The sequence below is a fragment of the Brachyistius frenatus genome, unplaced genomic scaffold, assembly GCF_029030835.1.
Source record: "Brachyistius frenatus isolate BFR_SWC_R1_liver_20210118 unplaced genomic scaffold, ASM2903083v1 Contig_176, whole genome shotgun sequence".
In the NCBI taxonomy this organism is placed as follows: Eukaryota; Metazoa; Chordata; class Actinopteri; family Embiotocidae; genus Brachyistius; species Brachyistius frenatus.
In genome coordinates, this window is record NW_027210775.1 from 156,259 (window position 1) to 171,719 (window position 15,461).

The window sequence follows — 15,461 nt, forward strand, 5'->3', positions numbered from 1 at the left end:
CTATCGAAGTGTAAAATGAAAAAGCGTCTTTGTTCCTGTGTTCTGTGCAGATGGACAAACATTATTTTTCTATTGTCGAGCTGCAGCTGCAGCAGAAAGTCAACATGAGAAAATCTCAGCGTGGCATCAGGTGAGGAGAGGACAGGTTCAGAAAGAGGTCAAGTGTTTTAATGTAAAAGCTTAAAATGCACGTAAATAAGAGTGAATTTGCAACAAAAACATTTGAGGAAAATCTTTATCCAACTTGATCATGTTATGAGGATTAAAGGTTAAAAATTACTTTTATCTGACAGATTCTAACTTCTTCATGTCAACAATGACTCTACAATGAAGGTAAAAGTTAGTCGTGGAGTTCCACAGGGTTCTCTACTCGGACCGATACTCTTCATGTCATACATGCTTTCCCGATGCAAAATTATTTGAAAGAAAGTTTCTTGTTCTCTATTCATTGAGGGTCTTGAAAAGGCTTGAGTAATTTAATTTGTAATTTTTCTGTATTATGCACCCTTTCATTTTCTTCGCCATTGAAGCAGTTTGGAGCAGGAAGTGTCCAAACAAGCTGGGGGTGGAGCCAGCGGTGGACCTGAGTCAATCTGATTTGAAACCTGGCGATACTACGTCCCGCCCACCGATAGCTGTACCCTAACTGCACCACAGGCCTGTCAATCAAACAGACACGCCCCCAAAAACACATCTTTTTGCAGCTTATTTTATAATTAATGGCAGAATTATTTTTAGATGGACCTCCAGATAACTGCAGTCAGGTTTCGAGTATAAGTGGGCGTGGCATAGTGTCTGCATGTTCCCAGTCAGATCCACCCCATGCTCCTCCCCAGCACGTCCAAATATGGTCACTTCTGGCTCCGAAAAACCAACTAGACTATTAAGTGTTTAAATTAACATCAGTTGGGCTGGAAGGGAAATGTGGTGGGGTTGTTTTAAACATTATAAATGCAAAATCAATAAATCAAAAACAAATTATTTTTTTTTAGTCAATTTTTATTCCTCAATTATTATTTTTTTTACAACAAAAACAATAAATTTATGTGATTTCCTGAAGAGATTGAAGAAGAACAGTCTGATGGTCCCAAATGAAAAAGAAAAATATTCTAACATTTAATTTTCTATCAACACAAAGTCAAAACAAAGCAAACTGATGAAGCCACTTTTTACAATCACAACTTCGGCACTAAAACGTCCATTTTAAATCCCATAAAAGATCTTCGTATTGTTACGTATGCAACAGACACAGATTTACTGAACGGTCCTGTTCCTCAGGAGAACACGTCAGTGGGCAGCTGGAAGTCCTTGAAGGTGTAGAAGGAAATGTCTCCGTGGTCGACCACGGCGACGACCACCGGGACGTCTCCGCTCTGGAAGGCCAGCAGCTTCATCGCTCGCAGGTCGGGAGCGGGACCGTCGAAGCTGAGACGCAGAAAAACGCAATTAAACGTACTCGATCCAAAAATCAAACCACAGGAGCAGCAACAGAAAATGAAATATTCTTCTAGCGTGCTGCTTTACAAATAGCAATCAAAAAGTTCAGAGTCGGTTTAGCAAAATTAGCTGTTTGTGAGCTGATTTTTGTTTGCATTGTTAGCTGTTTGTCAACTTAAGTTAACAAACTTATGCTGTTTTTATTTGAAAAAATAAATGTTTGTTAGCTGCAAGTGACGTGTCGCTGCAAGAGGACACGACTTTTAGGGGAAAAGTTCAAACAGTTTTCAGTTGTTCCAGGTGAAGTCTCTGACCTTTCTGATCACACGTCGTATATTTTCAATCATTTTGAATTAAATTCGTGCATTTTTAAACAGTTAAAACAACCACACTGCCGATCACACAGGTTGTCGAGCCTTTTGTTTCAGTCATTCTAACAAACCAAAAGATTAATAATAAATACATGACAGATTCATTATTTGATGGAAGAATCACAGACAAAAGGCCCGTTCCATCTCCGACCGGCGGAGCATTTATTTAACGAGCGTCGGCGTCCGCTGCGTTTCTGTGAGTCAGTCCTGAGGAAACAGTGTGCGTGTGATTTCCTACCTGCACACACACATGCGGGTGTCCGGTTTCCCCGGGTTGCTTTTCTTGAAATCGGCCACCGAATCCGGCTGGTAAACATTGAAACAAACCCTCCACTCGTCTGGAGCTTTTAAGCTGTGCGGGACAAAAGACGAGGTCAATACCTCCCGGAAGATCCGCTCTCGTTATCGGAGCACAATGCATCGGCCGCAGGGACATTTAATTCAGAGTCCGAGCCTTCACGGGTTTGTCAGCTTGTCAGTTACAGATCATTAACTGTGATTTATTCAGGGTTCACGTCAAGTAGCTGCACGAGGTCACAGAGTGATATGAATATTATGGAAAATATATATTGTATAAGGAAAATATGCCAGTGAATATTCGATTAATAATCCTGCAGATTAAATTTACGTCAGTCGGTGTTACGAAGGGAAAATAAACGACGTTTGGGGCAGGTCACATGATGCAGTGAACATGTGGTGACTGGACGCAGGAAAAGATTCAACACAATAAACTGATATCATAAAAAAAAAAATCACAAAAAAAAAAAAAAAATCAAATTTTTTTAATAACAGAAACGTACTTGGAGGCTCCTTCGAGCAGATGTGTTGATTTTATCACACTGATTTTATCCAACAGCTCCTCTGGAATAAAAAAAATAAATTTAAAATCAGATACAGCTGATCACCACGGCGACGTATCAGGGACACATCAAAGAAAAAAAAATACAATAGGAGGATTTATTTTTTTGCTTTTATTTGAAAAAAGTAGAAATTTCGAGAATAAAATCAAAAACTTGAGAATAAAGTAGAAATTTCAAGAATGAATTGAAAATTTTGAAAAATAAAGTTGAAATACAATTTCAAGAAAAAAATCAAAATGTTGAGAATAAAGTAAAACTTTCGAGAATACAATCGATATATAAAAAAAACATTTTTTTTTTTTTTTTTTTTTTTTTTTTTTTTAAGACGAGAGCTTGTATTTCAAACTTGTATTTCAAACGCACAGGAAGTATTTTCTCTGCCGTCTCACCTGAAGCAATCGGCTGAGTCGGGTCGTGTAAAGGACAAACTTCTCGGTTCCACAGGTGAGCCGGTCGGCCTTCACGCTTCCCCCGCCGCCTCGCCAGGAGCGCCTGATACGCCGCCCAGTTTCTGCACCGCTGAACCTTTAAGGAGCTCAGAGTGTGATTTCCCATCATGCATTGCTTAATTTACATCACTTAAAAACTGCTGCTACAGACCTCTCTGTCTCTGTTGACGTCCCGCCGCTGTCTGTGCTGGTCCTCCTCCCTCCTCTGCTCCTTGGAGGACATCTTCACCTGCCGCAGGTTTATCTTCCGCCTCCAGGGGGCGACGTCACATTCTCCCACAGTCACGTTGGCAGGCAGCAGGGAGGGATCCAGCGGGGCCAAACAGCTGGGGAGCTGCTCTCTGCTGGAGCCCAGGTCGGGGAAGGAGATGGATCTGAAGTCCCACCGTGATGAGTTGGAGGCGGGACAAGGGGTGGAGCCAGAGGTGGAAGCAGTGGGGTGCCGACTTTTGTCCCTGTGAGCATCCTCCATCCACCAGGTCCGGCCTCGGCCTCCCCCTGATGAACTCGTGGTGGCAGTCTGGACCTCGGGTGTCCCCGGAGAGGCCGTCAGGTGCAACGCCGGAGGGTCTTCATCCTCCTCATCTTCACGCCGGCAGTTCTCCTCCTCCATTTTCTCATCCTGAGCCTCAGTGTGACTGCAGAAGAAGAAGAAACTGTTTTATGCACAAAAACTTCAATAAGTAGAAGAAAGTCAGGAGTTTAATCAAATATTCAAAACGCTGAGCGACAAAAAAATAAATAATGAAATGTTGATAATCAATCAGTTACGAAGGAATTCAAACACAAAGCTAACAGAAAAAAAAGAGGATATAAAACACGTTATTATCTGTATTTCCTTTTTATGTTAGTATCAAATTAAAAACATGTTTAAAATATAATTACTCAGCTTTTTGTCTCATTTTCTTATTGTGATATGAATTAAAATACTCCTTCAAAATACTTGTTCTATAATGAAAAACAATCGCTGTAATAATAATCTATTCATTTGTCTATTTATTTATAGATTAAACTTTTTAATTTTAATTGATTTGAACTATTTTATTCATTAGTTGTTTGTGTATTTACATTTATACAGTCTGCGTTGCTACTTCCTAAATCCTTTTACTCTATTTTAGTATTTCATTTAACGTTTAATATATTTATTTGTTTAGGTGTCTTTTTATTTGTTTTGTTCATCTGGTTTTGTTTTTCAGTCTTTTATTTTGAACGTTGTCACCTACTGGTCATGTGTGTTTAAATAAAGTCCGAGTGATTGAATGATAAAATCGAGTTTTCTCATTGACACTCGATGTTTAAATCAAATATCAGGCGTTACAGTCCGTACAGAGAAGAAAATATTAAATGGGTTTGTCGAGGTCTTTGTTTACCTGGCTGTTCGGGTGGAGGTGGAGGTGGAGGTGGGCGTGGGGCTGACGCTGCGTTTCCTTTTCAGCTGTCGCCCTCCTCGGTCACGTGACTGAAGCAGGTTCAGCTTCCTGCCGTAGGACGACGGCTCAGAGCTGAAAAAAACAACCATCACATCCCATTCAGCTGACGTGGAAACATCCACGGTAACTTCATCTGAAATACTCCATCACTGAACATCCACCTTCTCAGGATCATAAAATGATATACAGTGAACCCTCGTTTATCGCGGGGGTTACGTTCCAAATAGAGACCGTGATAGGTGAAATCCGTGAAGTAGTAACCTTTTTTTTTTTTACAATTATTATACAATGAAATACTCCATAATACATTGAAACCAAAGAACAAAACCTTTTTACAGGCCCAAGCATTTGTTTAACAAATAAAAGTACTGTATAAATGTTTTTTTTTTACAAATAACTACTGTACTGTAAAATAATAATTTGAATCATCAATACGAACTGAAGGCTTCAAATTGCTGAGATCGGCACCGCCCCACTGCGACCCGAGTCATTGGATTAGAACGGGAGGAAATGAAAAATGATTATGAAAACAAATACAAAGTACAGTAGGACAAATAGTGACTCGTGTATTTCACTGCTCTTCTGACTGAGCCGCTGCATCCTGACTCCGCTCTGCAGCGGTTCTTTCTTCTAAAGCCGGCGGTGCAGGTGTGGTTTTTCAAGAGAAGAACATAGTTATCGGTAGTTGTTGTCGCTCTTTTTTCTTCTGGGCAAAAAGATTCTTATAAACCGACATGCCACCATCGATTATTTTTAATTTGGCAAGCTGTTTTACGTACGTGTACATATTAAACCGCAACGTTATTGACAAACAGGTAGAGAAGAAGCGGAGAGACTGTTTAGCCAATCAGAATGCAGAACACAATGCACGATGCAAATCCGTGAAGCAGCGAGACCGTGAAAGGTGAACCGCGTTATAGCGAGGGTTCACTGTATATCATACAACGAGCGTGTCAGGATGTCACTTTTAAAGTGTCCTCTGGCGTTTTGAGCTCTCAGGGCCACCGTAGATTCATTTCATCAGAAACTGCTCTCACTGAAGCAAACAACACAGGAATTGAACATTTCTCGGAGTATTTAACGTCAGAGAAACTTTCTGACGCTTTTACTTTGAAGGGCTCAGACGGAGTAAACATGTGCCATCCATTCAGCCGTGTTATCTCGATCGTCTCGTCTCGGTGGGACATTAAAGGTTGCGTTACCTGGGATCAAATCTGTGCACCACGTAGCCGAGCCTCTTCAAATGCCCGAACACCTTCGTGACGAAGAAAAAGAGCAGTTAGATCAATTCGGCGGAGAGTTTCTCGGACGAATACGCTCGACGAAAGTTTAAGTAAAGATCTAAAACTGCTTTTATGCACACAAAAGGTTTATTTCACTTAAATTTGCTCCACAAATTTGTACTTTTGCAAAGATAAGCCATCCAAAAAAACGTTTTAAGAAAAAAGCCACTCTAAAATGTGTAGTTTCACCGCATCAGCACATTTTCACATATGGCAACAGATGTGCATTTTTTTGTTGTATCTGAGTGTTGTGTCCATATTTTTGCTGAGTGTTGAGCTGTACCTGGTACTGCTGGAGGCTCACTGTGCCGGAGGACAGAAACCTCTCGTACCCGTCCTGGATGGAGAGCGGTAGCTCTTCGTGGAACACCTGCAGGTTTCCCTGTGCACACGGAGACGTCATGTGACGCAAAACCAACCTCCCGACCTGTCGAATAAATGTGGAACCTGACCGACAGGTTTCATCTGCCACTCACAGACTCCATCAGGTAGAGAGCTTCTTCGGGGAGGAGGCACTGCTTCCCGTTCGCAGAGAAGCCCATCGTCTGCCAGAACTTCCCCTGAGAAGAACAAAAAAACAACAACGTTAAATGTGACGGAGGAGGCGGGGCGGAGGAGGGGCGGCGGCGGGGCGGAGGCGGGTACTCACAGCTGGAGACTCAAGCTCCACAATCTGCTCGCTTTGAATCCACGTGGCTTTCACGAGACTTCCTCTGCATGGGAAAAAAATAAATCAACTGAATTTAGCCAACAGATAGACAGATAATACAGTCGGTGGTCCTGGATGGTGGCTCCGCCCACTCACAGCCTCTCCACCCTCTCCTCCGACACCAGGCTCCAGTGTTCGTTCAGGCTCTGCTCCAGACGCCGCCGCTGCTCCTTGGAGCCGTCGGGGAAGAAGTCCTTCTGTCCTCTGACGGGGATCTTGTGGCTCCTCGAGCGCGCCGCGAACAGATCGGAGGGACTGCGGGCGGAAAGAAAGACGACGACGCTCAGCTTCAAACATTCACACGGGATGAAATGTTTTTTGAAAATGGTGTTGGTGATTGTACACTACACATCAAACTTTAAAGGAACAGACACAAAATTCAACGAGAAGCTTTAACATAAAAAAAAAAATAAAACCAAGGAAGGTTGTTAAAAGGTAAATAAAGGCCTAAATAGTTAAAGCTGTCTCCTAATTTTTCTCACACATACGGGTGTTTTTTTTTTTATTCCCTCCTGTTTCCACAAATTAGAAATAACTGTGTGCATTTTAATCTGGGCTCATTTGACACCAACTTTTTGTACTAATTACTGCTTTTAAACGGGCCCCAAAAACGCTGCAAAAAACTCATATTTCAGACAGTGGTGGCAAAAGTTGGCCTCAAAATATGTTTGAAATGTCAGTTTGTTGGTGTATTTATTGTGTATTACTTAGCTGCATGTAAAAGCTCACATGACTGTATTTCCAGTCTTAAGGTCATGACTCACCACCATGGCATCTGCCAACACTTATTATATTGATTTAAAAAGCCAGACAACGCCCTCATGTTCTGTCTGTGAGCATAAATAAACTCAGTAACACGACTCAAACAACCCAGAGAGAAAATCTTTTTAATATCACACTTCTAAATCTCCCCAAAAAGTCAATTTACTAATATTAATTCTGCTTTTTTTTTTGTTTTGGCCCTTTTTTGTTTTGTTTTCTCTTTAAAGCTGTTATTCACCAAAACACACCACAGAGGGCGACAGAGAGTCAAAAACAGACTGTCAAATAGGCATTAAATACATGAGCAGAACATTTCTAAATAAACTTCTGGAGAAACTAAAGCTTCAGCTGCACAGCTGCTTATCTTTAATTTAATAACAATTTCATCGATATGTCTGTCACGACTCTCCCACCATGTGTGCACGAGACAACCGACCGGTAACAGTAAATATAAAACAGACACCGACAGACAAAAGGTGACACTCAAAATCACCATTCTGGGGATAAACATACTGATAATTGATGAATAAACGCGACTACGTACCTTAAAATTTCACTGTAGAGTCTCCCGTCGGTGTCCGTCTTGTTTCGGTCCGCCATGATGATTCCCCGACCACCGGCTGCAGTTCTGCTCTGGGTCCTAGTGCCCGCCGGGTTCAGTAGTGACAAAGGTTGGCCGGCAGAGGGCGCCAAGGCACACAGAGCTGTTTTGGATGCTTTGTGTGTTCATTTACAGGAAGGTGATTTAAACTCTATATATATATATATAACTAATATATATAGTTAACAGCTAGCATTAACCAATAACAAAGTTCATTGTAATGGAATATTATTATGTTGGCATGAATCAAATTGGTTAAGTAAAGCTAAAGAAAACAGCCTTCTGTTGAATTTATGTTGGTCAGTTCAATCAGCTGGACACGAATCTGTTAATTGAATCCAAGTTGGCCACATTATGTTGGAATTGCCTAATAGTGTCATGTTGGTTGTACATAAGTCAGTTATTGCCATCTTAATAATGTTATTAAGTTATATTTAACACAACCTCGTTTGGTGGAAATTGTTGACATAACTGGAAAAAATAACATAAATCTAAAGAAATTTTTTTTGACGGGCATTTGTGCAAAAACAAAAATGTGCTGCATGTCTTTCAGTACATTCAGACTTTCCAATCCTCCCTGCAGGCCTAAATCCATTTGTTCCCACTAAATCTTTAAAACCAGGTCACAAATATTTGGTTAACCGCTCTGAAGTTCAATGAAAAAAATGACTCAAACAGGAGGAATTGATGCTTTTAGAGGTTATTTTCAATTAACAATTGATGAGCGTTTGGTGCTGTGGTGAGAATGTGGGTCAGCAGGGCAGTTTAGTAGGGCGATGGATGAATAACTTTAACTCAGTTGGATCCTCTGTAAGCAGAATTCAACTTTTTAAGACTTAAAAAAAAACAGTTTGACGGATTTTACGGAGTATTGGTGGAAATAAGTGAAAGTTAAAACTGCAAGCAGTGATGTGCCCTCGCATGGCTGCACGTCGGAGATCCAGCGGGTCGGGCCGACGAGGGCCCGCATATTCTTGCTTTTCAGTTTTAATTTTTTTCTCAATCTCGTTCCTTATTCTTCTTTTGAAAAAAAAGTCCCTTTTTTTGGCGGCTTTAACATCTTTAAAAACTCATGACTGTTGGTGCCTGATGCATGTGCAAAGTTTTGTGAGATTTGGAGCATCGTTTGACCTGAAACATCAAAATTAGTCCCACCGCCCTGGCTATACTATATACTATATACCATATATTACTTTTTGGACAACATTTTATTTATATATTTATTATAATATTAGTCAGCTAACTGATGATGTGTTGAACGGAAAATGTTTTGTTTCAGTTATTTTTTTGGCAAAAATTTTAAAATATTCTCTGAAAAAATATAAATATTTTATAGTTCTTAGGAGAAAGAACACATTTTGAGTCTCACCTTGGAGTGTCATTTTAAGATTTGAAGTATTTTAATGTTTAAAAATGCTCATTTTATTTGTGTGATGTCAATTAACACTGAAAACTGACAACAATCTGACATATTTGATATAAAATAGGGATAAAACGATGTTAAAGTCTAAAATGGAAACCAAAACTAACCCAAACATAAGCGAGACAAAAATATTCTTTTGCTGGTCAACGAGGGGCATCAAAAAAAAAAATCATATAATAAGGATTTAGTTCCAAACAATATTGATTGGCTGGGATCTTTGGGGCCCTCAGGCAGCACTGCATGAAAAACAGACATTGGAAATCACTGCATGGGCTCAGGAACGTAAGACATTTGATAAATAGTTCCTGATGTTTTTTTTTCCTGCTCTTTGAAACTCCTTTTCTCGACCCCAGCGAGCGTCACCGTGAAGACCCTGGTGTTCCCCGTCGAGACGGACAACAGTTTTGTTGAGATGGTCCCGAAGAAACCGCTGACCCTGAGGGCTTTCACACTCTGCATGCGCGTGGCCACGGAGCTCACCGGCAAGCGGGAGGTCATCCTGTTCACGTGTTCAAAATTAAAAACAACAAATATCATTGATATCTTATATTCAACTACTGTTTAGCAAAAAAGGCCATAAACTGTGGGATGACCAAAATAAAGAAAAACATGATTTATCACTGTCCCACGTCTCAGGCACGGACGGGGTTCGAACCCGCGATCTTCGGTTTACGAGACCGACGCCTTACCACTTGGCCACCGCGCCTGGTAGGGACGCATCGGCAACATGTGGTAATTTAAACACAGTTAAACACATCCACACTAAACTATTTTTCCAATTTCTACCAATTTAGTAACATATAAACGGAGTTTTCATGAAGGTGAATGCATTTTACAAATCATTCCAAGTCAGGCTGAAATTCGGCAAAACCCACAACACCTAAAATACATTATTGTATTAACTTTTGAAACTAATTTACCTGTTTTTCTGATGGATTTTCTATTTATTAATTGTTTTAATCTGACAACGTGATGAACTGTAATCCCGTTAAAATCAAAAAGCAACTTGAATTTTTTTTTTAGTATGTCCCCACAATTGGAATTACTGATTATAAAACGTCTTCTGGGATGTTTTATTCTCCTTATATGGGGTCAAGTTATAAAAAGCGTCTTATACCCAAATAAAGTTCAACGTACCTTTGTCGCTATTTATAAGAGGCATTTATTTCCTCGATGGTGACGGTGTGACCCGCCCTACTCTACCTCTGATTGGCTAATGCTGAAAATCTTTCCCTGACTCGAACCAATCATCGCTCCTCATTCCAAAACCTAAAACAACCCAACCAATGAAAGTAGCGAGTATTTGCCAACCCTAGGCTGAGAAGGGCGGGGTCATGCCTTCCCTATCCTAGGAAAGAAATGACGGACTCTTTGACGCACCCGGAAGTAGATGAAATGCCTCAGCATCTGAGATTTCCTGAATTATATAGTTTCTGCTCATGTGACACGACGCTGCGAAAGTTGACACATGAATGTTTTTGGATGCTGTAAATATTTGTTCAGTCCTCGTGAACCCCCGGAAGTAGCAGATGCTGTAAGTTAAGACGAACCGTGATTTAAAGGAACAAGAACTAGCTTGTAGCTAAAGCGTTAGCTCGCTAAACAGAGGATCTCGTACGTCATAACTTTCTCTTGAAGGCGCTTTATTATTTCCGCACACTATTCCGCAGAATGTGCGCTGATACCGGCGTCGTGTTACTCATTAAATTGTGTCGGAAAGCCGCGTTACGTCCCGCAGAAATGCAAATGTGTTTAAACAGTGACGTAGCACAGAAATCTGTAGCCTGTGAAGGTTGTGTGTCAGTGGCCCCCCCGGGCCACCGTAACACACCTTTAAACCACGAGGGCTGCAAATAACAACTGTTTCTCTACTGGACAATAAATAAATGGTCATAACAACTGATAGCCAAAGTCTGGTTCATAAGGATGGAAATCAGCTGAGATTGACGAACTCACAATGACTAAACTTTGAGACTCATTTAAAGTCTTGGATATCCTCTTATTATGACCTCTTTTTTTTATCTTTGAATATCTGTAAGTGCTTCTACTTTAAGTAAAAAAATCAAATTTAAAAAAAAACTTGATTTCATGGTGTTCAGAATAAAAAAAGAAAACGTCCCAAACGATTACAGCATTGGACGAAAACTGTATTTTAATATCCTAACTTTTACAAAAACTATGCTGTCCAAAATTATATCAAAGCAATATATTTTTTGAAAAAGTTAAAGAGCAAAATTAGCTGTCAAAATATTTTTGAACATTTTTGTTTTGCAAGAGGGATGTTTTGTAAAAAAGACACCCTCGTAAATGTGATATTGTGATCGTTCTACATCTGATGCGCTGCAGATTTTAACTATATTTAAAATAAAACTGTTGTAAACAGCAGGTAAACAAATCATTTTAACAATGACAGGATATAAATACAGTAGCTTATGATTTTTTTAGGTAATTTTAGAGAATTTGAACGGCACAAATTGAGACTTTTGACATCATTTTGGTACCAAAACTTAAACCAAATTCTCTTTTTGTTGTTCAAAGTTGAAGTGACCACCTCTCTTCTGCCCCCCCGTCTGCCTCGCCATGCCGCTGGTGATGGACGCCGTGTGGGCGCTGTGGAGCATCGGAGCCGGCGTCTACGACTACTTCCACACCAGCGCCATGGAGGAGAGGATCGGCACGCTGGAGAACGTCCTGACCATCCACCAGATCGTGATCGTGGCGCTGTCGGCGGGCCTCATCCTGCTCATGACGTACATACTGTGGAGAAAACACTGAAAAAAACCGCAGCTTCTCCGGGCCAAAGGCGGAGGTGGTTTTCAGCGCGGGATGTCCTCCGTTGCCCGCGGCAACCTTCATCCCGAGTGACGGTTTGGTTCGCAGTTGACGTTCCGACGTCAGCGGTCGGGACGTCCCAGATGAGGTCAGGAGACTGATGGACGACTTAAACCGAGCAACACGGCTCCATAAGGACTTGCAGTGGGATCTTGGTCTGTCTGTCTCTCTCTCTCTCTGTCTGCCTGTCTGTCTGTCTGTCTGTCGCTGTGTTTTAAATGTCAAACTAGCCTGAAACAGTCCACAGACCATCATCCAACATCATAACAGCTTCAGCGCTCAATGAAGATGATACAGTACTAAAAGATGGCGCTCGGTTGTGACAGGTACGTCAGTCCCTTCAGGATCTCGCTGCCTTTTTTGTGATCATTGTGATAAAAGAAAATGCTTCAATTTACAGCATATTTTCCCAAAAATTGCAATTTAGCAATTGCAAAAATGAGCAAAAATTTCAAGTTAATGAAACAATGTTTTAATTTTTTTTTTAACAACTACCTGATAAAGAGTAAAAGGCCTATTTAATAACTCCCTGTGATAATAATCCTGCTGCACATCACAGAAATAGTTGACTTGTAGCCCTTTTTTTAAAATTTCGGTTGACGATGTTTTTTTAAAGAAAATAATTTAAGGAATTTTGCAAAATCAGCAAGCTGCTGCAAATACAGAAAGGTTTTCTTGAATTTGCGTTATTGCAAATTGCTAAATTGCGGTATTCTGGAGGGATTGTTACACAAATGAAGAGAAGCTAATCTGTAAGTCCTGTCAACTCCAAGATTTTTTTTTTTAAGGGTTTCTGGGATAATAAGGAAATTAAAATCATCCAGTCTGGAAGTAAAAATAAAAAAATAAATCTTACATCCTCAGACAAAGAATATACGCCTGTAAAATATAATATGGGAATTAAGTTGTGATCTTGAAGCTGCATTTCCCAACAGTTGTATTTCATAGATTAATAATGGGTTTAATAGGTTTTATTGGGACGTGGATACCAAATCAGTGTGAATCCTCTCTGTGAAGTTGGTGTCGGGTCTTTTGAGTTTGGAGGTTCACCGACGCTGGTTCGGACTTGCAGAGTGACTTACGGGCGGGAAGTGATGTCGTTGCACAGTTACCGTAAAGATTATAACTAAAGCCGAGAATAATAAAACTCCTGTTTGCCTTTGATGGCTGAAGTTCGTAATCATCTTGGTTCCTGCAGGAGAAGCACAAAAAAAAAACTAAAACATTTTAAACACTGGAATTAAACTCCTTTTATGTGTACTAGTATTTTTCATGCTGGGGAGAAATGATTGAAGGTTTCTGGTGGAGGTCAATGGATTTATTTAGCTTAAGTGTGTTTTGGAAAAGCTAGATTGTGTGTTTAATTTGTCCATGTTTACATTTTTACCGTTGTGTTTCCAGTCTGTTTGATCATTTTCATGTCTGTACCTGCTCCGGTGTTCATTACCACTACTGTATATTTGACTCTGCTAACCGCTACCATGGTTACTATTAAAGGGAATATGTTTGAATAATAATCATAATTTAAGTCCAAGCTGTTCTTTTCCTGAATTTTTAATTATGACCTATTTGTTCAATGACGTGATTAAATCCACGCTGGGAAGAAAAGTTCAGTTACATTTTTTTCATCACAAAAATTGTATTATTTTAAATCAAAATGTTTGTTTCCATGTGGTTTCTTCGTTGCTTGGTAGAGTTTCAACGAGCATTAGTGGATGCAGCGATGAGCTGTGTTCACAAACAATGATTTTCAGAAGTGTTCCTGAGCCCATGCAGTGATTTTCTTTTAGAGTTGTCTTCACTGCTGAGAGGTTCTTCCTCTCAGGGATGCTAATTTTTTTAATTTTTTTTTAGATCCAATCATGTTAATGATTTGTTTTTCAATTAACCTAATTACATGAGATGTTTGACCAGGTTGTTTTTTTTGTTGACAAGCGTCCACATTTCTTTTTTTTTTTTGAAACGGGGTTGTAAATTACGATAACATTGCCGTGAAAACCAAGTAGTTGCAGAAAAAGTCTTTGTAAAATGGGAAGAAAATCATCAACTCTTGAAGGCTGCAGCTTCAGCATTATGAGAAATAAAATAGAAATAACAGATATTACCAGGATACGTTTAGACACAAGTCAAGGCTGCACACTCAGAACCGAAGAGAGTCAAACTCTTCAAGTTCCTCGGACTATTGTTGCAGCTGAAAATATATCACCAGTTCAAGTGCAGTGTGTTCTGAGCTATTTCAGTCCTCATTATGTTTTTGGGTCAGTGGTTTAGTCATCTGCAGGCAGCACAGTGCTCATTTCCAACCATATGAGGAGAAATGATTCCCGTCTCTCTGAGCCTCAGTTCACAAGTTATTTTTCAAATTTGTATTTCTGAATCTATATTTAAGAAATCTTTGTGGTGTCTTCAGACTCAATATGAATGAATGAAGAGGATGTGATGTGCTGATTAAATCATCAAATTACTTAGTTTTTAACCATTAAATGTGATTATATGCTTGATACAGGCATGAATTTTATACCATGTAGCTGATAAATTCCCCAAACTCACTGTTTTAACAGGTGGATGTCTCAAAACGATTATATTTTTAATAAGTTATGTCGTCAGGGAAAAAGAAAGATCAAAGGGAAACAATGCCATGCATTTTTTTTTTTTTTTACAATAGCATTATGATTCACGACTAGACTTGAGTCAGCAATTTATCTTCGTTTATTAAAGAAATAGGAATTAAACAAAAACTCTAAAATAACAGTTTTGTTAGTAGATTTGTTGGCCGTGGATGTGTTGAGGAAACCTGGCTCGTCAGGCCGCAGGCGGCAAACATACCTCCTGCTTCCAATTCATAGAATGAGACCGGCCAATAGATCCACCAATGAGAGCTCAGCTTTTCACCAACAAGCACGGTGATTGGGCAGAGCTATGAGAAGGCGGGATCTTTCAATATAAGTCACGGTGGAAGCCGCAACGTACATTTTTAATCAAGCCGTTAAATTCAGGCCGACGAAGGCGGAAGTCACATAGTTTACTTTCAAAATAAGAGCAAGCAATTGAGTAACGTTACAATTTTAGAAATCCTGTGATTTATTACGTTTGGTTTTTAATGTCTAATTCTTTTGGTGGCGTCAGTGTCACGCAAAAACGGAGCAAAACACACGTTTAGCGATCTTTATGTTTTAATAATAGTTTATTTAGAAAATACCCACCGGATCTGACTTGGTTTATTGTGCGCCGCCTTCTAGTGCCGCTAACCCAACTTGCCAAACAGACGCTCGGGTGAGGAAAAGATGCGGGTTTTCGGTGAAGC

The 15,461-nt window shown here is 40.0% G+C and overlaps 1 protein-coding gene, 1 long non-coding RNA gene and 1 other non-coding gene across 3 annotated transcripts; 1 reads left to right on the forward strand and 2 right to left on the reverse strand.

Annotated features, from left to right (window-relative positions):
- Positions 1–992: 992 nt before the first annotated feature.
- tsen54 (TSEN54 tRNA splicing endonuclease subunit) lies at positions 993–7,915 on the reverse strand. Its single transcript, XM_069717539.1, has 12 exons — positions 7,846–7,915; positions 6,636–6,794; positions 6,480–6,543; positions 6,307–6,390; positions 6,114–6,212; positions 5,750–5,802; positions 4,488–4,619; positions 3,269–3,755; positions 3,058–3,193; positions 2,609–2,669; positions 2,047–2,160; positions 993–1,425 (listed from the first exon to the last, which is right to left on the reverse strand). The coding sequence occupies exons 1-12, from the start codon at positions 7,899–7,901 to the stop codon at positions 1,275–1,277; spliced, it is 1,596 nt and encodes a 531-aa protein (XP_069573640.1). The 5' UTR covers positions 7,902–7,915; the 3' UTR covers positions 993–1,274.
- Positions 7,916–9,959: 2,044 nt separating this feature from the next.
- On the reverse strand, positions 9,960–10,031 carry trnat-cgu (transfer RNA threonine (anticodon CGU)). Its single transcript has one exon. It is a non-coding gene; the product is annotated as a tRNA-Thr (tRNA).
- Positions 10,032–10,684: 653 nt separating this feature from the next.
- On the forward strand, positions 10,685–13,691 carry LOC138632180 (uncharacterized). Its single transcript, XR_011311796.1, has 2 exons — positions 10,685–10,859; positions 11,864–13,691. It is a non-coding gene; the product is annotated as an uncharacterized lncRNA (long non-coding RNA).
- Positions 13,692–15,461: the final 1,770 nt, after the last annotated feature.